Below are 24,575 nucleotides of genomic sequence, written 5' to 3' on the forward strand. Positions count from 1 at the left end.
ACCACAGGCTGCAGAGGTCACACGTTCCCACGGAGCTTCACAAGGCTGAATACGTTTTCATTCACCATGACGCACATAGGGATCCGCTCAAGGCCCCATATACCGGTCCCTTCCGCGTGTTGGAAGCAGGGGACAAAACCTTCGGTAGATGTCGGTGGTAAACCGGACCACATTTCGGTCGACCGCTTAAAGCCAGCACATTTAGACCTTGACCGCCCCGCCGAGACAGCACAACCGCCAAGGCGGGGTCGGCCACCCATCGTCGTTTCGGGAGACCAAGCGCGACCGCCCGCCAGACCGCCAGCCGACCAGCAGCCTCCGCCTCGAGAATACAGGAGTCATTCTGACAGGCTCGTCAGACCCTCTCACCGTTTGACTTTGTCCGTTAAAGCGAATTCTGGGGGGGTGCATGTGGCAGAACCACTGAATGACTCTGGCTAACTGTATATAATTCTCTTTAATGATGTTCTAACACCAGCCTAAACCTGTACCATTGTGTTAGGCATTACTGTGTTTTGTATATAGAGTTTGCATGTACGGGGTGTGGCCCCTTTAAGAGCGCGGGAAAACGCGGGTAAACGCGATGACGTCACGTCGCAAACCACGGGGCTGCCCAAGCAGTCCTCGTGGCATCTCCGTTGAGTAAAGACCTGTTTAATTGTTCTCTTGTGTCGATCTCCGTTATTCGTTAATTCCTACAAAGTCATGCTGAACCTTCACAAATCACTGGTTAGGCCTCAGCTGGAGGATTGTGTACAATTCTGGCCATCACACTTTAGGAAGGATGTCAAGGCCTTGGAGAGGGTACAGAGGAGACTTACCAGAATGATACCAGGGAGAGATTGGAGAAGCTCGGGTTGTTCTCTTTAAAGCAAAGAAGTTTAATGGGAGACCGAATAGAGGTATTCAAAATTATATGGGGTTGTGATAGAGAAAGTAGAGAGAAACTATTTGCTCTGGCAAGTGGGTCGCTAACCAGAGCCACGGATTATAATAATTGGCAAAAAGAACTAGAGGGGAAATAAGGAGAAATTATTCCACACATTATTATCTGGAACACACTAGCTCCAAGGCACATTCCATAGGAACTTTCAAAAGGCAATTGGACATGTACTTGAAGACTAATTGGCAGGGTTATGGGGAAAAAGCTGAGGAGTGGGACTGATGGGACAATTCTTTCAAAGAGCTGACACAGGCACAACGGGCCGAATGGGCTCCGTCTGGGCCGTGAGATTTTCAGCATAAGTCAACGTTGCTTAAAGAGGAGGTCCACACACCCACAGCCTGATTGACAAGCAACACGGCCCCGCCTCCGGGCAGTCAGTGTGAATGACGAGCAGTTCGATTGTCAGTCACGCCCCCTATTCCGCCCGCCCCAATCACACTTGTCCTCCGTCCCAATGTATTCATCACCCTTGGATGTGATTGGCCCATCCCCCGCCTCGCCCAGTCTCTGATTGACAGCGGGACCACCCCGCCCACTCCATGTGATTGACAGAAGGACCGCCCCGCCCAGTCTCTGTGATTGACAGCTGGCCTACCCCGCCCAGTCTCTGATTGACGGCTGGCCCGCCCCGCCCAGTCTCTGATTGACAGCGGGGCCACCCCGCCCACTCCCTGTGATTGACGGCGGGCCCGCCCCGCCCAGCCCCTGTGATTGAATGCGGGCGCGCCCCGCCCAGTCCCTGTGATTGACAGCGGGCCCGCCCCGCCCCCTGCACAACGCGGACCGGCTCTGGGGCAGGCAGCGGCTCGAGCCGGCCGATGGGAGTGGAGGCAGCGGCCTGAGGGCGGCTGGCCGAGCAAACTCCGGACAAACAGCAACCCCGGGGCCAGCGGCAGCCAGGCCTGCTTATAACCGCGGAAAATGACACCGAGACCTGAGGGCTGCGGAGTAAATTAGCCCCGCGCCCCCTCCCCTCATCTATGGCGAATGTGAAAGTGGCCGTGAGGGTCCGGCCTCTGAGCAAAAGGTGAGGGAGAGAGGGTGAGTGAGGGGAGAGAGGGTGAGTGAGAATGAGGGGAGAGATGAGGGGAGGGGTGAGGAGAGGGGAGTGAGTGAGTGAGAGAATGAGGGGAGAGAGAGGGGAGGGGTGAGTGAGTAAGGAGAGGAGAGGGGTGGGGAGTGGAGGGGGAGAGAGGGGGGTGAGTGAGTGGGGAAGTGGGGGGTTGAGAGAGTGGGAGCATCCAGTATCTGTCAAAATAATAAAGCCAAGTGCGGAGTTTGGAGGGGGGGTCTGTGGTACCTCGTCGTGGGGGGGAAGTAACTTAAAATTGTGGCTTTATAAAGTTGGGACTGTGTGTTTCTCAGACTGAGTTCTGCCAAAGTGCTGCACAGCAGGGAGTTGTGGAGATAGATCGCTGGAATTTAATTGTCTCCCTTTAGGGATAGTTTCCAGAGTTCACCCCAATGTCTCATTCAGAATTGAGTTTGTCTCTGATTGCTTGGTGACAGATCCTAATGAACTAAATAACTTTGTGCTGTACGTGAGATTGTAATCGGACTAATACCACTTCAGTTTGTAGCTTTGGGTGGGGATGGAATGGGGGATGTAACAGCTGTCTTTTAAAAAGAGAAGTGTTTCCAAATTTGGTTACAACTACATATCTGGTCGGTATTATTATTGCAGCAGTTTGCTCATTCGAATTGGCTTTCTTCGTAATCGAGTATTCCAGATAGGCTAGAATCTGCACAGTGTGTCAAACATAAATGTAAATATATATTTGTGGAAAATATATGTACTGGATTGGGGACTGAGCCAATTCATGTTACCTGCAACATCATTGCTTTTATTTAGTGTAAATATTTTCTAATTTTTTTTGCATTCAAACCTGTAATATAAACAATGATTGTTTGATTAAGTTGTTTTACCATAGTGTTTTTGTGAACACTAACGAGTGCAGATGTAATAACATGTTTTAATGGCATCTGATTGCCATTACATCAGTCTAAAAGACAGGAAATATAATTGTAAACTTTTTTTCTCCTTTGGTTTTTAAAAGATACAACATTTTAAAAACACAGAAAAAAGTTTGGGAGTGGTTAAGTTTTGAAACTGTAGACCACTTCTGTCCTGAGAGGGAAAGAAAAGTTCTGTCGAGGACTTGGTAAAGACATAACTTACTGGTCTGTCGGCTAAACATTGCACAGTGTTTCATGTACTGTACCGTGTCAGAATATCCCTGGAGGGAACGTTTCAGCTGTTGGTGTATGTTGCACACTTTTTTTCCTCAAACTTTGATCAGCAACAAGCATAAAATAGTACACTTTCAGTATTTTGTGATTTTAGTTGTATTTTGTCTAGTTGATTTAAAAAACATTCTGTAAGCATTGGAACAAAGCTAACACTACTCTTGGCTGATGAAATTGTCTCACTGCACTTGGTGTGAGTTCTATAAAAATATCTTCTAGCAACATTTGACATGTTTTGTACTCTGACTTCCCCCCTAAAGCTTTTCACAGTATAAACTCTTCTGGTATTGGAATCTTGCGCCTTTCGGTTCACAGATTGAACTGGAGGTCAGTGGAGATTGCAGTTCTGAGATACTGCAGATAGGTGGCTAAATGCGGGCTCTGTCTTTACCTGAAAATGCAGACTGCGACTTTAAAGGAGGTGGCTTAAACATGCAATAGCAAAATACTGCCGACCCGAAGGGTCCCAGACCTGAAACGTTAACGCGGTCTCTCTCTCCACAGATGCTGCCTGGCCTGCTGAGTATTTCCAGCATTTTCTGTTGTTATTTTGGCTTAAACATATACTGGCCTCGGTTGTAAAAGGGCCAAAAATTTCTGTTTTTGTTAATTTTGGCCAAAAAAACCAAACTGAGTAAAAAATGATATTCTTCTATCTCTCCTCCTTTCAAGACACTCCTTCCAACCTAGCTCTTTGACCAAGCTTTTGGTCACCTGGCCTAATATCTCCTAATGTGGCTCGATGTCAGTTGTTATCTGATTCGGCTCGTGTGAAGCACCTTGGGTTGTTTTGCTGTGCTAAAGGCACTATATAAATGCAAGTTGTTTGCATTCTAATTTCTGCTTTGACTTAAATTAGCAAAAACGTCAGCCCCCCCCCCCCAAAGTTCTAATGACTTTGCTCTTTTTGTGCTATATTGGCCTGTATTTTCCGATCGGAGGCCTCGGATCTGGGAAAAATCTACGCCCTTACCTGAGGGCTGCGGAGGTCCAGACATTTCCGCTCCTGGGTCTCTGCTCTACGAAATGCGCAGGGCCCTGGTATCCCAGGGGCGCATGCGGTCCGCAAGCATCCCTGTGATCACGTGGGCCATGGGGAACCAATGGAGGAAGGGAATCCCCCTTCATACTTTTGACAGGTCTCTCAGTTTAGACCAGTCAAATGTATGAATGGGGATCACTCAAAAAACACATCAAAACATTAAATGCATTTTTTTAAATCATGTTTTTAAAATTAGTTAAAATTACATTAAACTAAATATTTTAAACATTTAATTTTTTGAAAAGAATTAAATGTGTTTTACAGGGCTAAAAATAAACAACTATTTTTAAATTATAAATGAGTGGGGGAAAAAAATATTTGTTTACTTTTTTAAACTCTTATGTTGATATAAGCAGACCTTATGCCTGCTTTTACCAGGTGTAAGATTTTTAAGGGTTTTCAGCGGGTGGAGGTTCTGCAGAAAGTGGAACTCTCCACCCGCAGAGGCCCTTCTCCAGGGCAGGCGCAGGATCTGTCAAGAGGATTCTTGACAGATCGGAAGTGCCGGTTTTCAGTGCATGCACTTCGCATGCCCGAAACCGGCACTTGCGAGGTCCTCATGGGTGTGTACACACCCGTAGGCATCGGAAAATACCTACGGGCCATTGTGAATTTACTTGTAACTGGCCATTTGTACCGCTTACGTAAAATACTGCTTAAAAATATGATGTTAAAGGCAAGCGACGATTGTATTGCTGTCATGGATATGCCCGTAAAAGAATCAGCACATCACCTTCCAGTGTGCTTTGAGTATTGAATTTCTGGAAAAGCTTGTTAAAATAATCCATAATGTATGTTTTCTGATATCTTAACATCTAAACAGATAGTTTGGTTTGTCTGTTAGGGAAATAATGAGATCTACAGAAAATTTAGTCATTCATAAAGACTGTATTTATGAATATTAAAATATAAATTATGAACAATGACAGACAAGTCCTGTTGCAAATTACTCCGAAGATTGCATTTTATATATTATGGAGTTTATTTATGATTCACTTAATTCAGAAGATAAATCGTGGTAAATGCTTATTACTAGTTATGTTGTAAACAGTTTTCTGTACTAATTTAATGTATCAAATAAATAAATTATATCTATATACACTACTGCAAAATAACATTTTAATATAAATTTGAAGTATTAAAATATATATGAAAAATTTCATTTGACATATTCTTCCTGGAGCTCGAAGTTCTCCTTTCCTCGAACAGTTGTAGAAACTATTAAGAAATCCACATCCATGCATTTATTAGCTCCAGACTTGACTCTTCCAAAGCTCTCCTGGCTGGTCTCTCACTCTCCCTAAACTTGAGCTCCTCCAAACCTCTGCTGCCCGTGTCCTAACTCTCACCAAGCCCCGTTCACCCATCACCCCTGTGCTCGCTGACCTGCACTGGCTCCCGGTCCACCAACACCTCGATTTCAAAATCCTCATGCTTGTTGTCACATCCCTCCATGGCCTCACCCCTCCCTATCATCTTTCACCTCCTCCAGCCCTACAACCATCCGAGATCTCTGTGTTCAGCTTGTGCATCCCCCACTTTCGTGGCTCCACAGTTGGTGGCTGTGCCTTCAGCCGTCTAGGCCCCAAGCTCTGGAATTCCCTCCCGAAACGTCTCCGCCTCTCTACCTTTCTCTCTCCACCTTTAAGACTCACCTTAAAACCTACCTCTTTGACCAATGTCCTAATATCTCTTTCTGTGGCTCAATGTCAAATTTTGTCTGATAATGCTCCTGTGAAGTACCTTGGGAAGTTTCACTATGTTAAAGGCGCTATAGAAATGAAAATTGTTGTTGAGGGGATCTCTTGCAGTGCGGTCAAGTTAAAAAAGGTGGAATTGCTGTCTCGGAGGCAATTTGCATCGCCCAGTGACTTCTGTGGGTGCCTCTGGAGGCAGCTCTGTCCCGTTGACAGTGTAACCAAGATTAGATTTACAATGAGAAGCAGTGGCCTTGTGCGACTACAGTATATTCTTTTGGCTAGTGAAGTGGTTTTGGGCTTGCTGGACAGCATGTACCTTGCACATCATATGCACAGTTGCAGCTTGAAAACAATTGTACATGCAAAGCTGTTATTATGTTGGTTCAGCTGCTGCAGAACCTGCCCTGTTGTATAAACAAGGTGGTTTCCACAGCACCCAGGACTTGGAGCTGTACAGGTGCTGCTGAAATGCTTCCTGAACTCTGGGTGCGTTTACCTTTTAGTCTGGGTCACAGAAGAGTAATGACAAACTGACCTTTGCGTACTCTTTTTACTTTCAGTATAAATGCTTGCCTGGGTGTCTTTACTGAATGGGCCTCCAACATAGCTACAGGAGAATGGAGACAAAAGACAATATAAGGCTTTTCTTCTTTGAATTTCTCTCCTTCTCCTCCACCCTCCATTCCCAGCAGCAAAAAAAAATGGATCTAACGGGCCTGGGAATGAACACACTAGTTCATCATGTCGATGCCCTCTATTTTGGCTCCCAATAAAAGAAAGAATTTATACAGCGCCTTTCATAAGCTCAGGATGTCCCAAAGCGCTTTACAGCCAATGAAATACTTTTGAAGTCTCGTCACTGTCGTAATGCTGGAAACGATTAATATAGGAGTCAGTGCAGGCTTATTGATGCATTGAATCGTTACAGTGCATTTAGCAGCTCACCAGATAAACTGGGTGTCTCACCAGCAGGATGCAAGATCAGTGAGCATCGTCTAGACTGTCATTGGGTCGACAGAGGTTAAACACTTCACCTTCACAATACAGTTGACATACAGGGTGGGGAGAGAACTGCACAGTTAACGACACTCACTTAACGTCTTTTAAGAGATCATTTGAATGATCCTTAAAGTGGTTCTGCAGGTTTACATTGCAGAACCAATATGAAAGAAAGAACTTGCATTTATACAGCGCCTTTCACAACTTCACGACGTCCCAAAGCGCTTTACAGCCAATAAAATACTTTTGAAGTGTAGTCACTGTTGTAATGTTGGAAACGCGGCAGCCATTTTGTGCACAGCAAGCTCCCACAAACAGCAATTAAATGGCAAGAAACTGGAAAGTACTGAAGTACAAAGGGACCTGGGGGTCCTGGTGCACGAAACTCAAAAGGTTAGATGCAGGTGCAGCAAGTGATTAAGAAGGCCAATGGAATGTTGGCTTTCATTGCTAGGGGGATAGAATATAAAAATAGGGAGGTATTGCTTCAGTTGTACAAGGTATTGCTGAGACCGCACCTGGAATACTGCATCCAGTTTTGGTGTCCATACTTAAGAAAATACATACTTGCTCTCGAGTCAGTACAAAGAAGGTTCACTCGGTTAATCCCGGGGATGAGGGGATGGACATATGAGGAGAGGTTGAGTAGATTGGGACTCTACTCATTGGAGTTCAGAAGAATGAGAGGCGATCTTATTGAAACATATAAAATTGTGAAGGGGTTGGATCGGGTGGATGCGGGGAAGATGTTCCCGATGATGGGTGAAACTAGAACTAGGGGGCATAGTCTTAGAATAAGGGGCTGCTCTTTCAAAACTGAGATGAGGAGGAACTACTTCACTCAGAGGGTGGTAGGTCCATGGAATATGCTGCCCCAAAAAGCTGTAGAAGCTACATCATTACATAAATTTAAAACAGAAATAGACAGTTTCCTAGAAGTAAAGGGAATTAAGGGTTACGGGGAGCGGGCAGAAATTTGGACATGAGTCTAGGTTTGGATCGGTCATGGCCCTGTGGGTAGCGGAGCAGGCCCAGGGGCCGTGTAGCCTGATCCTGCTCCTATTTCGTGTGTCTAATTCTGTTAGATTCAGGAGATGGTTCTGTGATAGTGGATTTGAGGCTAGGATCAGATCAGCCATGATCTTATTGAATGGCGGAGCAGGCTCGAGGGGCCGATTGGCCTACTCCTGCTCCTATTTCTTATGTTCTTATGTTCTTATAATCTGTTTAGTGATGTTGGTTGAGGGATAAATATTGGCCAGAACACCGTGGAGAACTCCCCTGCTCTTTGTTGAATGGGATCTTTTACGTCCACCTGAGGGGGCAGTCGGAACCTCTGTTTAACATCTCATCTGAAAGACGGCACCTCCAACAGTATAGCTCTCCCTCAGCACTGCACTAGGAGTGTCAGCCTGGATTTTGTGCTCAAGTCTCTGGGATGGGACTTCAACCCACAACCTACTGACTGAGAGGCGAGAATGATATCGTTGAGCCACAGCTAACACCTAATTACACCAGTGTTGTTTGCTATCAATAATACAATACAATACAAATCGCTTTATTGGCATGATAAGGTACATCTTATGTTGCCAAAGCATCAAAATACATTTATGGTTGAACACATAAACGCGGTTCCATTCATACAGTGTATAAACAGGTATATCCCTGAGTTTATAAATATATTTTCGCCTTGTTTATATATACTCTTGTCTTAGTTTACTGGTTGTCCCTCTGTTCATGGCAAGCTGTGACATAGTGTGCCGCCAGTGTTACACAGCTTCTCTCCTCCCCCAGTAGGAATGGGAGTTTTTGGTTGTCAGTCAGATTTCTGAATTCAGGGCATATTTGTGAGAATTTTTGATAGAAATTCTCTCTGATGCCCTGATATTTTCCACAGGCTGTGAGGAAGTGCATCTCTGTCTCAACTACTCCCTGACTGCAGTGAGAGCATATCCTGTCTTCTCTTGGCAGCCTGGTGTGCCTGTGTCTGCCTTTTTCGATCGCTAGGCTATGTTCGCTAAGTCTGTACCTTGTCAAGGTTCTTCTCAGTTTGTTATCCTTTACCATGGTCAGGTAATCAGCTATGTTGTATTGTCTGTTTAGGGCCAAGTAGCAATTGAGTTTGCTTTGGGTTTTTGTTGTTTCTGCCCAATATGGCAGATATTTTTCCTTTTGCTTAGCGACGATTGTGTTGGGTCGAATTCTTTGTGTTACCCTGTCACTGTCCTGGGGCTGGTTATTGTTAGTATTGTTATTAGTTACTTTATTGAGTCCCAGGACTAGTTGACTGAGGGTATTCTTCTTTATGGTCAGCTCTTGGCATTTCAGGGCGTCGTAGTGATAGCATTGGGGGTTGCTCATTTGTAGGTGATTCCAAAATTTGGTGGCTCTTTTTTGGATAGTGATTATTAATGGGTATTGGCCTAGTTCCGCCCTGCATGCGTTGTTTACTGTTTTCCTTTGAGTCCGGAGGATACTTTTACAGAATTCCGCATGTAGGATCTCAATTGGGTGTTTGTCCCATTTTGCAAAATCTTGTTGTGTTAGTGGTCCCCAGACCTCACTGCCATAGAGTGCAATTGGTTCAATTACTGATTTGAAAATTTTGAGCCAAATGCTAATTGGGATTTCTATTTGGATTGATTTTTTGATGGCATAGAAAGCCCTTCTTGCTTTCTCTTTCAGTTCATTCACAGCCAGTTTGAAGTTTCCCGTAGAACTGATTTTTAAGCCCAAGTATGTGTAGTGAGTGGTTTGTTCAATTTTGGTTGTTCCTACTGTGAAATTTATTGTGGGTCCATGTTGTTTGGATCTTTGCTGGAACACAAGGACTTTGGTTTTTTGGGGATTTATTGTCAGGGCCCAAGTCTGGCAGTACGACTCCAGCAGGTCCAGGTTCTGCTGTAGACCCTCCTTAGTTGGTGACAGCAGAACCAGGTCGTCGGCATAGAGGAGGAATTTAACCTTGGATTCATATAGGGTGAGGCCGGGTGCTGTAGATTGTTCAAGTAGTTTTGCCAATCCATTAATGTAAATATTAAAGAGTGTCGGTGAGATTGGCGAGCCCTGCGTCACCCCCCGCCCCTGTGGGAAGTATTTTGTTTGTTTGTCTCCAATTTTAACTGCACATTTATTGTTTGTATACATTGATTTAATTACATCATATGTTTTCCCTCCTACCCCGCTTTCGATAAGTTTCAGGAATAAACCGTCATGCCAGATGGAGTCGAAAGCCTTCTGGAAATCTACAAAGCATGCGTAGATTTTGCTTTTGTTATGGTGAACGTGTTTGTCAATTAGGGTCTGTAGGGTGAAGATATGATCGGATGTTCTATAGTTTGGCAGGAATCCAATTTGGCTTTTACTCAAGACATTGTGCTCTTCAAGGAAGTTTATAAGTCTTTTGTTTATGATGCTACAGAATACCTTCCCCAGGTTACTGTTTACACAGATGCCTCGATAGTTGTTTGGGTCGATTTTGTCCCCACTTTTGTATATGGGTGTTATGAGTCCTTTGTTCCAGATGTCAGGGAAATAACCGACACTCAGAACCAAGTTGAAGAGTTTTAGGATAGCCAGTTTCAGTTTGTCGTCTGCGTGTTTAATCATCTCGTTTAGTATGCCGTCTGTCCCGCAAGCTTTTCCTGGTCGCAGGTCCTTGAGTTTTTCAAGAAGTTCTTTTTCTGTTATTATGGCGTCTAGCGGGTTTTGGTTATCTTTTATGGCCATTTCAAGCTTTTCAAGTTTTTTGCGTATTTGGTGTTGCTCTGGTCCTAGTGTGTTTTTCTGGTATAATTTTTCAAAGTGGTTTACCCATGTGTCCCCATTTTGAATGGACAAATCGTCGTGTTGTTTTTTGTGTAGTGTTTTCAAGTTGTCCCAGAAACAATTCGACTCAATGGATTCCTCCATGGAGCTGAGTGTATTCTTAATAAATTGCTCTTTTTTGGTCCTGAGTGTGTTTCTGTATTGTGTTAGCGTCTGACAATAAGTAAGGCGTAATTCCTCGTTTTCTGGATGTCTGTGTTTTTGGTTTGATAGTTTTCTAAGTTTTTTCCTCATGTTATGGCAATCATGGTCAAACCATTTTTCATAGTTTTTTGTTTTGGGTTTGTTCTTGCGAGCTTTCAAGTTTGCATTTGTTGCCAAATTATCAAAAATATTGTTTAGTTTACTAACTGCCCGGTTTACGCCTTCTTTATTGTGAGTGTATATGTTATCCAGAAAGGTGTCTAAGAGAGCTTGAGTTGATGCATTGCTAATTGTTTTCTGGTATTTTTCCGTGTCGTTTTTGGCCCATCTGTACGATTTTTTGGTGTTGTACAGTTTACTGGGTTGTGTTTCTATGTTTGTTTCTGTCTTTTTGAGAAACATAGTAATTTGACTGTGATCTGACAGTGTTGTTTGTGGTTTGACTGTGAATGCTCTGAAAGAGGATGGGTCCAAGTCTGTAATCATATAGTCTACTGTGCTGCAGCCAAGAGGTGAGCAGTAGGTCGATCTTCCTAGGAGGTCTCCTATGAACCTACCATTGACAATGTACAGACCCAGGTTTCGACAGAGCTGTAGTAGCTGTTTACCGTTGGTATTTGACTGCTTGTCGCAGTTATGCCTGTATGGAAGGGAAGGGATGTCAAAGTGGTTATTCCCGAATACGTAATTGTTTCCCTGATTATTGGTGAAGTCTGGTTCTTCGCCCGTTCTTGAATTGAGGTCCCCACAGATCAACACGTTCCCCTGGGCCTGGTATTGGATAATTTCCCCCTCCATGTTGGAGAAGGTGTCCTCTTTGTAGTACGGGGAATCGATTGGAGGGATATAAAGTGCGCAAATGTAAACATCTTGGGTGTTTGAGATAATCTCCCTCTCAAGTTTGAGCCACATATGGTTTTCGCCCTTTTTTATAAATTTGATGTAATTCTTAAGTTCTGTTTTAAACCAGATCAGTATGCCTCCGGAGTCTCTGCCTTGGGTTACACTTGGTAATTTATTGGAGGGGACCACTAGCTCAGTGTACCCTTGGGGACAGCCGGTGTGTCCTTTTCCTTTATACCAAGTTTCCTGTAAAATGATAATATCTAGATCTTTAGTTTCCTCTATGAACTCTGGGGTCCTACTCTTCACTTCTCGCAGTGAAGAGCGTAGACCTTGGATATTCCAGGTCGAAATATATAAGGATTTCATGTTAAGTTTTATCTTTTTCTATGATAGGTTAAAGAGTGGTACGTGTTTGTCGTGTCTAAGTGTGGGGAAAAAAAAAAAGATCACCCCAGTTGTCTACAAAAGTTAATACAATTTGGTTACAGTTCTTTCTATTAATTAGTCCTTGATCCATAAGGCGGAAGTAGATGCTGCTGCACATCTCACTAGTGTCTGTTTGTATGGGTGGTCTATAGACTGGATGCAAGCAAACGCTTTGGTTCCAAGTGTTTTTGGTACTAAAACTTGGTACAAAAAAAACCTAATTCAAGATGGCTTTTGGGGTTCGGGGAAAGAAGGGTGAAGCTGACTTGTGCATGGGCTGTGTCGACCACTGTTGAGCTGACAGTTATGGGGTAGAAAACTGATGGACCTGTCTTTCAGTTGTTGCCTCCCTTCTCATGGAGCAGCACATCTGCTTGCTGCCTTGTGCAGTTGATGAGGCAGAGATCAGGAGCTTGCCCTGTCGAGGTGTGGAGTGACACACTTTGTGATGTTGTGCAGCAGTGTACTGGTGTGCTGGAGCATTGGAACTCCTCCCTGTTAATCTCCGGTCAAGCTACTGCTGCTGGTACTTGTCAAACTTTGTGTGGAATTGGGAGTGGAACAGTAAATTGAAGGAAACGATATTTCAAATTTACAAGTTACGATTAAAAATAAACCCATATTCCAACCTAAATATTGTAGGATGCTTACTAGACCCACTCGTTGGAAGCTGCAATCTTATTGGTCACCGTAAGACAAATTTAAAGGTGGCACTGAAGTGAATTTAGTCACAAGGTACTCGCGGGGCTGGGGTTGGGGAAGATACTTTTCTTGTCCGTCCATCCTATGTTTGGATTCGCTCTTGGGGAATGTAATACAGTGGGTTTAAAGCAGTGAACAAAACTGGCTTCTCAAGCTGTTTAGTTCATTTACAAAACCATTTTTGATTGGTTTTGAGGGTGCTTAAAGTGTCAGTTGGGTAACCTCAATCACGATCATATTACACTGTGGAAAGTCTTGCTTCCCCATTCCCTTTTGTGTGCAGGTTTGTCACTGGAGACTAAACTAAGCTGCTGAATCCCAGTGCTTTGGCGTAATGCAGGTCTGCCTCAGCTTTCTGCCTGGGTCAAGAGGATGTTGAAAGCCCAATCAAGAGGATTCAACATCTCTGATTTTTCTTTTCGCTTCTCTCCAGTATGGCTTGAGTTTGGGCACGCCGTGCGATATTTCTCAGATTTGCTCTTGCTGATTTTGAATCTCTTTTTGTTTTCCCTGCAGGTTCCTTCTTTCCTTCATCAAATCAGAGAGTCTTAAAACACAGAAAGAGGCCATTTGGCCCATTGTGCTTTTTAAAAGAGCTATCCAATTAGTCCTACTCCCCTGCTCTTTTCCCCATAGCCTTGTAATTTTTTTTGTTAGGAACATAAGAACAGGAGGAGTCCATTGAGCCCCTCGAGCCTGTTCCGCCATTCAATGAGATCATGGCTGATCTGCGACCTAACTCCATATATCCACCTTTGGCCCATATCCCTTAATATCTTTGGTTAACAAAAAGCTGTCACATTCCAATTTAAAATTAACAATTGATCTAGCATCAATTGCCGTTTGCGGAAGAGAGTTCTAAAGTTATACCACCCTGTGTGTAGAACTGTTTCCTAATTTCACTCATAGAAACATAGAAGATAGGAGCAGGAGTAGGCCATTCGGCCCCTCGAGCCTGCTCCGCCATTCAATGAGATCATGGCTGATCATCCAAACTCAGTACCCTGTCCCTGCTTTCTCCCCATACCCCTTGATCTCTTTAGCCTGAAGAAATATATCCAACTCCTTCTTGAATATATTTAATGTATTGGCCTCTACTGCCTTCTGTGGTAGAGAATTCCACAGGTTCACCACTCTCTGGGTGAAGAAATTCCTCCTCATTTCTGTCCTAAATGGTCTACCCCTTATCCTTAGACTGTGACCCCTGGTTCTGGACTCCCTGACCATCAGGAACATCCTTCCTGCATCTAGTCTGTCCAACCCTGTCAGAATTTTATAAGTTTCAATGAGATCCCCTCTCATTCTTCTAAACTCCAGCGAGTATAAGCCCAATTGACCCAATCTCTCCTCATACATCATTCCTGCCATCCCAGGTATCAGCCTGGTGAATCTTCGCTGAACTCCTTCCATGGCAAGAACATCCTTCCTCTCGCTATGAAGGCCAACATACCATTTGCCTTCTTAACCGCCTGCTGCACCTGCATGCTTACCTTTAGTGACTGGTGCACAAGGATACCCAGGTCTCGTTGCACTTCCCCTTCTCCCAATCTATTGCCATTCAGATAATAATCTGCCTTCCTGTTTTTGCCACCAAAGTGGATAACCTCACATTTATCCAAGTTTTTTGCATCTGCCATGCTTCTGCCCAATCACCCAACCTGTCCAAATCATCCTGTAGTTTCTCGGCATCCTCCTCACAGCACACACGCCCACTCAGCTTTGTGTCATCTGCAACTTTGGAGATATTACATCTAGTTCCCTTGTCTAGATCATTAATATATATTGTGAATAGCTGGGGTCCAAGGACCGATCCCTACGGTACCCCACTAGTCACTGCCTGCCACTCGGAAAAAGACCAGTTTATTCCAACTCTTTGCTTTCTGTCTGCCAACCAGTTCTCTATCCAAGTCAATACCTTGCCCCCAATCCTATGTGCCTTAACTTTACACGCTAATCTCTGATGTGGGACCTTATCGAAAGCCTTCTGAAAGTCCAAATGCACCACATCCACTGGTTCTCCCTTATCTATTTTACCAGTTACATTCTCAAAAAGTTCCAGTAGATTAGTCGAGCACGATTTACCTTTTGTAAATCCATGTTGACTTTGTCCGATCCTGTCACTGTTTTCCAAGTGCTCTGCTATTACATCTTTTATAATGGACTCTAGCATTTTCCCCACTACCGATGTCAGGCTTACCGGTCTGTAATTCCCCGTTTTCTCTCTACCACCTTTTTTGAATAGTGGGGTAACATTAGCTACCCTCCAATCCATGGGTACTGTTCCAGATTCCATCGAATGTTGGAAGATGATCAGCAATGCACCTACTATTTCTAGGGCCACTTCCTTAAGTCCCCTAGGATGTAGATTCAGGCCCTGGGGATTTATCGGCCTTCAATCCCATCAATTTCCCTAACACCATTTTCCTACAAATACTGATTTCTTTCAGTTCCTCCCTTTCATCAGACCCTATGTTCCCCGACATCTCTGGGAGGTTATTTGTGTCCTCCTTTGTGAAGACAGAACCAAAATATGTATTTAATTGGTCATCCATTTTGTAGTGTCCGTGTGTTGATAAAGACACTGAAGACAGGAGTTGGTTCATAGGTATTTACTAAGCAAAGTCTGGGGGGGGTTTCTAACGGATATACACAATACACAGGCTTATATAGCCCGAGTGGCAATCACCGGCACCACAGCGCACCTGGGGCTCTTAAAGGCACATACACTACAATTCCTCCCCTTTTAGCTAACCAGTACATCATATTTTAAGTAATTATTAATTTACATGTTATAAGCAAAATAATATACATTGCTGTAGTTAATTAATTATAAGTCAGTCTCTCAGGAGGCTTCCTGACTCGGTCCGGATAACGCCTTGGGGGTGTAGTTGTTTCTGGTGGTGTAGTAGGTTCTTCTGGCAAGGCTGATTCGGCTTGAATGCCAGTGTCGGGTTCACCGGGTTCCAGTATCACCGGATTGGAGGTAGATATGGGTATCTCTACTTCATCGTTAGATGTATAGAGTTGTGGTGTAGGTTGTCCCTTTTTGGATGACTTTATGATTTGGTCAGCATGGCGCCTTATTATGCTTTCTCCGATGTCTACGGTATACATCAGTGGTCCTAGTCGTGTGTAGATAGTTCCAGGCTGCCATTTCTCGGTACGGTAGTCCCGAGCCAAAACTTGTTGACCTATCTGGAAGGTTCTAGTTGGCCTTTCATTCATGCCTTGAAACTGCCGGTTCTCCACGTCCCTTCTGATGTTGGGCTTGACCAAATCCAGCCGGCATCTTAGGTTTCTATTGAAGAACATCATGGTGGGAGTTTGGTTGGTAACCATATGTGTTGCATTCCTGTATGCGAATAAGAAGTTCTCCACCTTGTGCTGAAGTTTTATGTCTTCATTACCCATGGCCTTTATGGCCTTCTTGAAGGTCTGGACAAACCTTTCAGCCAATCCATTGGTGGCGGGATGGTATGGGGCGGACGTGTAGTGCTTAACCCCATTGTTTTTTAAGAACTTCCTGAATTCTTCGGACGCAAATTGCGGTCCATTATCAGAACAGATCTGTTCCGGCAGCCCATTCCTGGCAAATATGGTCCTTAATACTGTGATGGTTTTTTCCGTGGTGCTGGAGGACATCTTTATTACCTCCGGCCACTTGGAGTGTGCATCAACCGTGATTAAGAACATTGAGTCCATAAATGGACCAGCAAAGTCGATGTGTACCCTTTGCCAGGGAGATGAGGGCCACTCCCATGGATGTAGAGGGGCTTGTGGTGGAGCGTTTTGGACCTTCTGGCATCCTAGGCAGCTCTTGGTCATTTCTTCGATGTCTCCATCGATACCTGGCCACCATACAAACGCCCTGGCTAGGTTCTTCATTTTCACTCCACCCAGATGCCCCTCGTGAAGCTCCTTTAGCACTTTATCCTGGAGTTTGGGTGGAATCACCACTCTGGATCCACACATCAAGGTTCCTCGGCACACTGACAGCTGTTCTCTTCTTTGCGAGAATGCTGGCAACAGTGGTTCGCCATGTGCTGGCCATCCCTTCACTGTTAAATCATAGACCCGTGAAAGAGTCGGGTCATTTCTCGTTTCCCTTTCAATGGCAGAATTTGTTACTGGTAGACATTCCACTATGGTAGAGTGGAACATCTCCATTGGGTCTACTGTAGGTGCCTCTTCTACCGTTGACAACGGTAGGTGCGATAAACCGTCAGCATTCCCATGCTGTTTTGACCCTTTGTATTCTATGTTGTATTGGTGTGCCCCTAGAAAAAGGGACCACCTCTGTAGCCTTTGCGCTGTCATAATGGGAACACCCTTTTTAGGGTTGAATATGGAGATGAGGGGTTGCTGGTCAGTCAACAAGGTAAATTTTTGTCCGTGTAGGTAATGGTTGAATTTCTTTACTCCCCATACCAGGCTGAGTGCTTCCCTGTCGATTTGGGCATAGTTACGCTCAGCTGAGTTCAATGAGCGTGACGCAAAAGCTATCGGCCGTTCCGAGCCATCAGAGAATTTATGTGATAATACTGCTCCTATGCCGTAAGGGGATGCATCGCACGCCAGTCTGATTGGCTGTGATGGGTTGTAATGAGCCAAAACTTCTTTGGATGTGATTAAGTCTTTGCATTTATGGAAGGCACTTTTGCAGTCTTCGTTCCATTTCCAAATTACTCCTGTTTGTAGCAGTTCATTAAGAGGGTGTAGAAGAGTTGATAAGTTCGGTAAAAATTTATGATAGTAATTTATTAATCCCAGGAACGACCTTAATTGTGAAACATTTTCAGGTGCTGGGGCTTTTATGACCGCCTCAATTTTTTCAGGTGACTTATTTATTATGTGGCCACAATATGATATTTGATTTCGGAAAAATTCACACTTGGGGCGATTTGCTCGTAGGCCCCGTTCTCTCAGCCTAGTGAGCACCTGCTCTAAATTGGCAAGGTGCTCGTTGTCGTTGATGCGCTATCAATTACTCAAAAGACTCAGAGTTAAGAGAGTAACTAAAGGCTTTTATTAGCAAAGAACAGAGCATGCCTCTCGTGGTTGACTGGGTTCCAAGAAGGCAGGGGGCTGCAGGTCAATCACCTTTATACCTGGGCCTGTGTGGGTGGAGCCAGCCGAGACATGTTGAGGCATGCATAGGTACAACAGTGTGTAACAACAACAACAACAACAATGGTTTACCACATTCACCCCTTGTTTAAAATTGAGTCCGGCGGGGTGAAGTGTACTAAAGGTTCGTGTAAGTAAGTCTATCAGGTGGCCTTGTATGCCGTCCTGATCGTCGTGGTGGCGGGCTGTGTCCTCCCGCCCGTCCGGGTATGCTACGTAAGCGTACTGGGGGTAGGCGTGGGTAGTGGTGGATGGCGAGGGGGGTGTTTCGGGAGCACCCGAAGGTGCGAGGTCTCGTATGGAGACTGTGTCCTCCCGCCCGTCCGGGTACACCACGTAAGCATACTGAGGGTTGGCATGGAGGAGGCTCACCCTCTCGACCAGGGGGTCCGTCTTATGGGACCTCACGTGCTTCCGCAGTAGGACGGGTCCTGGAGAAGTCAGCCATGTCGGTAACGAGATCCCCGAAGTGGACTTCCTGGGGAAGGAGAACATTCTCTCGTGAGGGGTAGCATTGGTGGCTGTACAGAGCAGTGACCGAATGGAATGGAGCGCCGCAGGGAGGACTTCCTGCCAGCGAGAGGTCGGAAGGCCCTTAGATTTCAAGTTTAAAAGGACTGCCTTCCAGACCGTCGCATTCTCCCTTTCCACCTGGCCATTCCCCCGGGGGTTGTAGCTGGTGGTCCTGCTTGTAGCGATACCTCTCGAGAGCAGGTACTGCCGGAGTTCGTCGCTCATAAAGGATGAGCCCCTGTCGCTATGAATATAGCTAGGGAAACCGAACAAGGCGAAGAGGTCATTCAGACATTTAATGACCGTGGTACTGGTCATGTCTGAGCAAGGGATGGCAAACGGGAAACGGGAGTACTCATCAATTATGTTGAGGAAGTACACATTGCGGTCGGAGGAGAGGAGGGGCCCTTTAAAATCGACGCTCAGCCGTTCAAAGGGGTGCGTGGCTTTGATCAGGCTCGCTCTGTCTGGCCTATAAAAATGCGGTTTGCACTCGGCACAGATTTGGCAGTTCCTGGTCATGGTCCTGACCTCCTCGATGGAGTAGGGCAGGTTACGGGATTTGATGAAGTGAAAAAACCTGGTGACCCCCGGGTGGCAGAGGTCATTGTGGAGGGTCTTCAGTCTATCGACCTGCGTGTTGGCGCATGTACCACGTGATAGGGCATCTGGGGGCTCATTGAGTTTCCCGGGCCGGTACAAGATATCGTAATTGTAGGTGGAGAGTTCGATTCTCCACCTCAAGATCTTGTCATTCTTGATTTTGCCCCTCTGCTTATTATTAAACATAAAAGCTACTGAACGCTGGTCAGTGAGCAGGGTAAATCGTTTTCCGGCCAGGTAATGCCTCCAATGTCGCACAGCTTCCACAATGGCCTGGGCCTCCTTTTCGACAGAGGAGTGTCGAATCTCGGGGCCCTGGAGGGTCCTTGAGAAAAAGGCCACGGGTCTCCCCGCCTGGTTAAGGGTTGCAGCTAGGGCAAAGTCGGATGCGTCGCTCTCCACTTGGAAAGGGATGGACTCATCCACTGCGTGCATTGTGGCCTTCGCAATATCTCCTTTTATGAGAGTGAAGGCTGCACAGGCCTCTGCTGTCAGGGGGAAGGAGGTGGACTTGATGAGGGGTCTGGCTTTGTCCGCATAGTTGGGCACCCACTGAGCATAGTATGAGAAAAACCCTAGGCATCTCTTCAGTGCTTTTTGGCAGTGGGGGAGGGGGAGCTCCATAAGGGGGCGCATCCTGTCGGGGTCGGGGCCGATGACTCCGTTCTCCACTACACAGCCAAGAATGGCAAGGCGCTTGGTACGAAACATACATTTGTCCTTGTTGTATGTTAGTTTCAGCCGCTGGGCCGTACGGAGGAATTTCTCTAGATTAACACCATGGTCCTGCTGGTCGCGGCCGCAGATGGTGACGTTGTCTAGATAGGGGAAAGTGGCCTGGAGCGCGTTCTGGTCAACCATCCGGTCCATCTCCCGTTGGAAGACTGAAACCCCGTTGGTGACGCCGAAGGGAACTCTGAGGAAGTGGTAGAGACGACCGTCGGCTTCAAAAGCTGTGTACTGGCGGTCCTCAGCCCTGATGGGGAGCTGGTGGTATGCCGACTTCAGATCAATCGTCGAGAACACCCGGTATTGTGCTATCTGATTGACCATGTCAGATATGCGGGGGAGTGGGTATGCATCTAGCTAGGTGTAGCGATTGATCGTCTGGCTGTAGTCAATAACTAGGCGCTGTTTTTCGCCAGTCTTCACGACCACCACTTGTGCTCGCCATGGGCTGGTGCTACTTTCAATAATCCCTTCCTTCAGGAATCTTGCTACCTCGGATTTAATGAAGCTCCTATCCCCGGCACTGTAACGCCTGCTTTTGGTAGCGATGGGCTTACAGTCGCGGGTGAGGTTAGCGAACAAGGAGGGGGGGGGGGACTGTAAGGGTGGAGAGGCTGCAAATGTTGCGCGGCGGGCGATTTAAAAGCCGCTGGCTGCAGACTGTGAGTGGGGGGAGGGGTCCGTCGTACGCTAATGTGACACTCTTAAGGTTGCACTGAAAATCCAACCCCAGTAGAACGGCAGCGCAAAGATGGGGCAGGACCAGGAGTTTAAAATTTTTGTATTCTGTGCCCCTTACTGAAAGGGTCACTACACAGTAGCCACCGACGTCCGCTGACTGGGCTTTGGAAGCCAAAGAGATCCGATGTCGCGTCGGCAGGACCGGGAGAGAGTAACTCCGCACCGTGTCGGGGTGGATAAAGCTTTCCGTGCTCCCGCTGTCAAAAAGGCAGGTAGTGGCGCGGCCGTTTACCTTAATGTCCATCATGGACCTGGACAGTTGATGAGGGAGAGATTGGTCCAGCGTCACGGAGGCCAGCGTATGGTCGAGCGAGTCGATGTGGTCGTCAGATGAGGCGGTGGTTGAGTCCGGGTCCCCCGTGGTTGAAGTTGGAGACGTCCGAGATGGCGGACAAAATGGCGGCGCCCATGGTCCCGATCCCCACGCGGCTGGGGGAGTACAAGATGGCTGCCCCCACGGTTCGCACGCGGCGCTGCTGGCGTTAGCGGTTTTACCTTTGCAGGCGCTGACATAGTGTCCTTCCCGCAGCCGGAGCAGGTAGCGTTTCTCGCCGGGCAGCATGCTCTGGGGTGTTTTGCCTGGCCACAAAAATAACATTTCTGTGCCTTGGACATCACAGCAGCAGTTGAAGGTGGCGGTCCCATGACCCAAGGTTGTGGCGTCCACGTTGCGGAGCGGTTAGGGGAGAAGGCGTCCATATTCCTGTGGGCCGCGTCGAGCGAGAGCGCGAGGGACACTGCCTTTCTCGGGTCCATTTCTCCCTTTTCCAACAGTCTCTGCCGGGAGTAGTCGGACCTTAGACCCGCAACGAAAGCATCTTGGATCAGTCCCTCCGTGTGTGCTGCGGCTGATGCTTCTTTGCAATCGCAGTCTCGGCCGCGTATCCGTAGTGCCCGTAGGAAGGCCTCCACCGATTCCCCGGGCTGCTGTCTGCGGGATCTTAAGAGGTGCCGGGCATAGACCGTATTTACCGGGCGTGCGTATTGCCCTTTTAGCAGACCGATAGCCGCCGCGTAGGTCGTCGCGTCCTGGATTATTGTATAAACTTGGTGGCTCACCTTTGAGGCCAGGATTTCCAACTTGTTTTCGTCCAGGGTCACAGTTGAGGCTTGCAGGTAGGCCTCGAAGCAACGCAGCCAATGCGCGAATTTGGTAGCCGAACCCGCTTCTTGGGGGTCTAGGTCCAGGCATGTTGGTCTGAGGGCTCGCAGCAGCTCCTGTTGCTCAGCGTTTGGTGCAGCAGCCTGCTGTTCAGCGTTTGGTGCAGCAGCCTGCTGTTCAGCAAATGTCGACATTTTGTTTTTGCTAATAAAATTGATGCGCTATCAATTACTCAAAAGACTCAGAGTTAAGAGAGTAACTAAAGGCTTTTATTAGCAAAGAACAGAGCATGCCTCTCGTGGTTGACTGGGTTCCAAGAAGGCAGGGGGCTGCAGGTCAATCACTTTTATACCTGGGCCTGTGTGGGTGGAGCCAGCCGAGACATGTTGAGGCATGCATAGGTACAACAGTGTGTAACAACAACAACAACAACAACAACAGTGGTTTACCACAATCGTTTTCTCCTGTTACAAGGATGTCGTCTAGGTAGCATTGAGTTCCCGGAATCCCTTGGAGGACTTGCTCCATAGCTCTTTGCCAGATAGCTGGAGCGGATGCTACTCCGAAAACCAGTCGATTGTACTGGTACAGACCTTTGTGTGTATTTATCGTGAGATATTTTTTAGAGGCCTCTTCAACCTCCATCTGTAGATATGCCTGTGCCAAGTCAATTTTGGTGAAACGTTTCCCTCCGGATAGTGAGGCGAAAATATCTTCTATCCTGTACCGTGTGAAGGACCGGGTTTACAGTCACCTTGAAGTCTCCACAGATGCGAATTTTTCTCTGTTCTTCAGATTTACCATTCTTCAATGCTTTCTTCATGACTGGGACGATGGGTGTTGCCCACTCGCTCCAATCTATTTTAGATAATACGCCTGCCTTTTCCAAATTCTCCAGCTCTGCCTCGACTGCTGGACGAATTGCGTATGGCACCGGTCTTGCCTTAAAAAACTTGGGAATTGCTGCATCTTCCACTTTTATTGAGGCGGTGATGCCTTTCAAGGTTCCTAGTTTCTCTTGAAACACTTCCTTGGCGTTGGCCAAGATGTCTTTTAATCGTTCAGGTATGACGTCCTCATCATTCTTTTCCTTACTGGTCACCGTCAGTGCCTGAATGGAGTGCCAGTCTAAACGTATTTTTCTGATCCATTCACGTCCCAACAGCGGTGGACCACCATCTTGTAGAATGTATAAATACAACTTCTGTATTTCCTTGCCGTTGTATACAACAGGCACCCTTATTTTTCCTTTGGGGTATACTTTCTGCCCCGTATATGTTTTCAAGATAATGGATGTGTCTTTTAAAGGTATATGCGGAAATAGCTGCTCGTAATCCCGTCGATTTATGACGGTCAGAGCTGATCCTGTATCTAGCTCCATTTTAACTGGGGACCCTGCTATTGTGAGGGTAACCCAAATGGTCTGGTAATCTTCTTTGGCAATTACATTATGTAATTTGAGAGAGCTTAGTCTCTTGTTCCCGGAGTCGCTATCGCTCTTCTGGTCTTCGGAGCTACTGTCCGTCATAATTTGTACCTTTCTGTGCTTTTCCTTATTGATTCTTTTCCTGTTAGTGGATTTTTTGTTTTCAGATCGGCACACACGTGGAATGTGTCCCATCTTTCCGCATCGCCTGCATGCTTTTTCCTTGAACCAGCAGTCCCTCTGGTCATGGGTGGATCTGCCGCAGCGATAACATCTCTCGAAACCCCGTGTCATTTCATGGGTGCCGAAGTCCTGTGGCCTTTGCTGTATCTCTGCAGCTCCTATTGCACTGAAAGCCTTGTCCAGTGTTAAATTTTTCTCAGAAGATAGCTTTTTTTGTGTTTCTACACTTAGGGGATCGCAGACGAATTTGTCTCGCAGAGAATCTGCCAGTCCTGCCTCGAATTGGCAGTGTAGGGTATCAACAATCTCCTTAAAATTCTTGTCCATTGGTTCGGCTGGAGTGATTAAGTTTCGTAACAGCTTGTATGTCTTTGCGCCCATTAGATCCAGAAGTACTGAAGCTTTTTTTTTCATCTTCTATTCCATTTGCGGTGCAATATACTTCCACTCTTTCCACATATGTGGTCAAATCCTCTTATCTCGTTATCAAAAACATCAATATTGCCAAAATTAGGCATCTTAGAAAAGATATGGCGCTTCCCGCGCTTTTCTTTCTTTTCTGTAGAAAAGATATGGCGCTTTCCCGCCGCTGCTGCCGATGACAACGCTGTTTACTGCGGTTTCCGTTTGTTTTATTTTTTTATTTGTTGTTGGAGACTCATTCCCGCCGGAGTTTCTTTCCAGGTCTGAACGCTGACCTGCTTGCCGCGCCGGCCGTCTCCCCAGTGCTCCCTCCCAGTCCGTTATTGCTTGCCTCCGATTTCGCTGCCTGTCTCAGCTGTAGAGCCAGCCGCTGGAGCCCCAGCCTGACGCCCAGGAAGGATTAGCGCAGTACCTGCCACCAGCTTGGCCAGCTGGTGAAACCACAGCTTCTCTCAGTTCCTTGAGTCTTCAGGACGCCCGAGGAATCGATGCCCTTGAGGTGCTGCCGAATTGCAGGTAAGTCCGTTTCCACTTCGTCGCCACTGTAGTGTCCGTGTGTTGATGAAGACACTGAAGACAGGAGTTGGTTCATAGGTATTTACTAAGCAAAGTCTGGGGGGGGGGGGCGGTTTCTAACGGATATACACAATACACAGGCTTATATAGCCCGAGTGGCAATCACCGGCACCACAGCACACCTGGGGCTCTTAAAGGCACATACACTACACATTTCTTTGTTCCCCATTATAAATTCCCCTGATTCTGACTGCAAGGTACCTATGCTTGACTTCACCAATCTTTTTCTCTTCACATATCTATAAAAGCTTTTACAGTCAGTTTTTATGTTC

The 24,575-nt window shown here is 46.4% G+C and overlaps 1 protein-coding gene across 1 annotated transcript in view; it reads left to right on the forward strand.

Annotated features, from left to right (window-relative positions):
• The first annotated feature begins 1,735 nt into the window (after positions 1-1,735).
• Positions 1,736-24,575, forward strand: part of stard9 (StAR-related lipid transfer (START) domain containing 9) — a 284,572-nt gene continuing 261,732 nt past the window's right edge. Inside the window, exon 1 of the mRNA XM_086003792.1 lies at positions 1,736-1,973. Coding sequence (XP_085859918.1) covers positions 1,927-1,973 — 47 coding nt within the window. The 5' untranslated portion in view covers positions 1,736-1,926. The remainder of the gene's footprint in view (positions 1,974-24,575) is intronic.

Source organism: Somniosus microcephalus, chromosome 12 (assembly GCF_052327205.1).
Source record: "Somniosus microcephalus isolate GS21.2 chromosome 12, FLI_Smic_1.0, whole genome shotgun sequence".
Classification (NCBI taxonomy): Eukaryota; Metazoa; Chordata; class Chondrichthyes; order Squaliformes; family Somniosidae; genus Somniosus; species Somniosus microcephalus.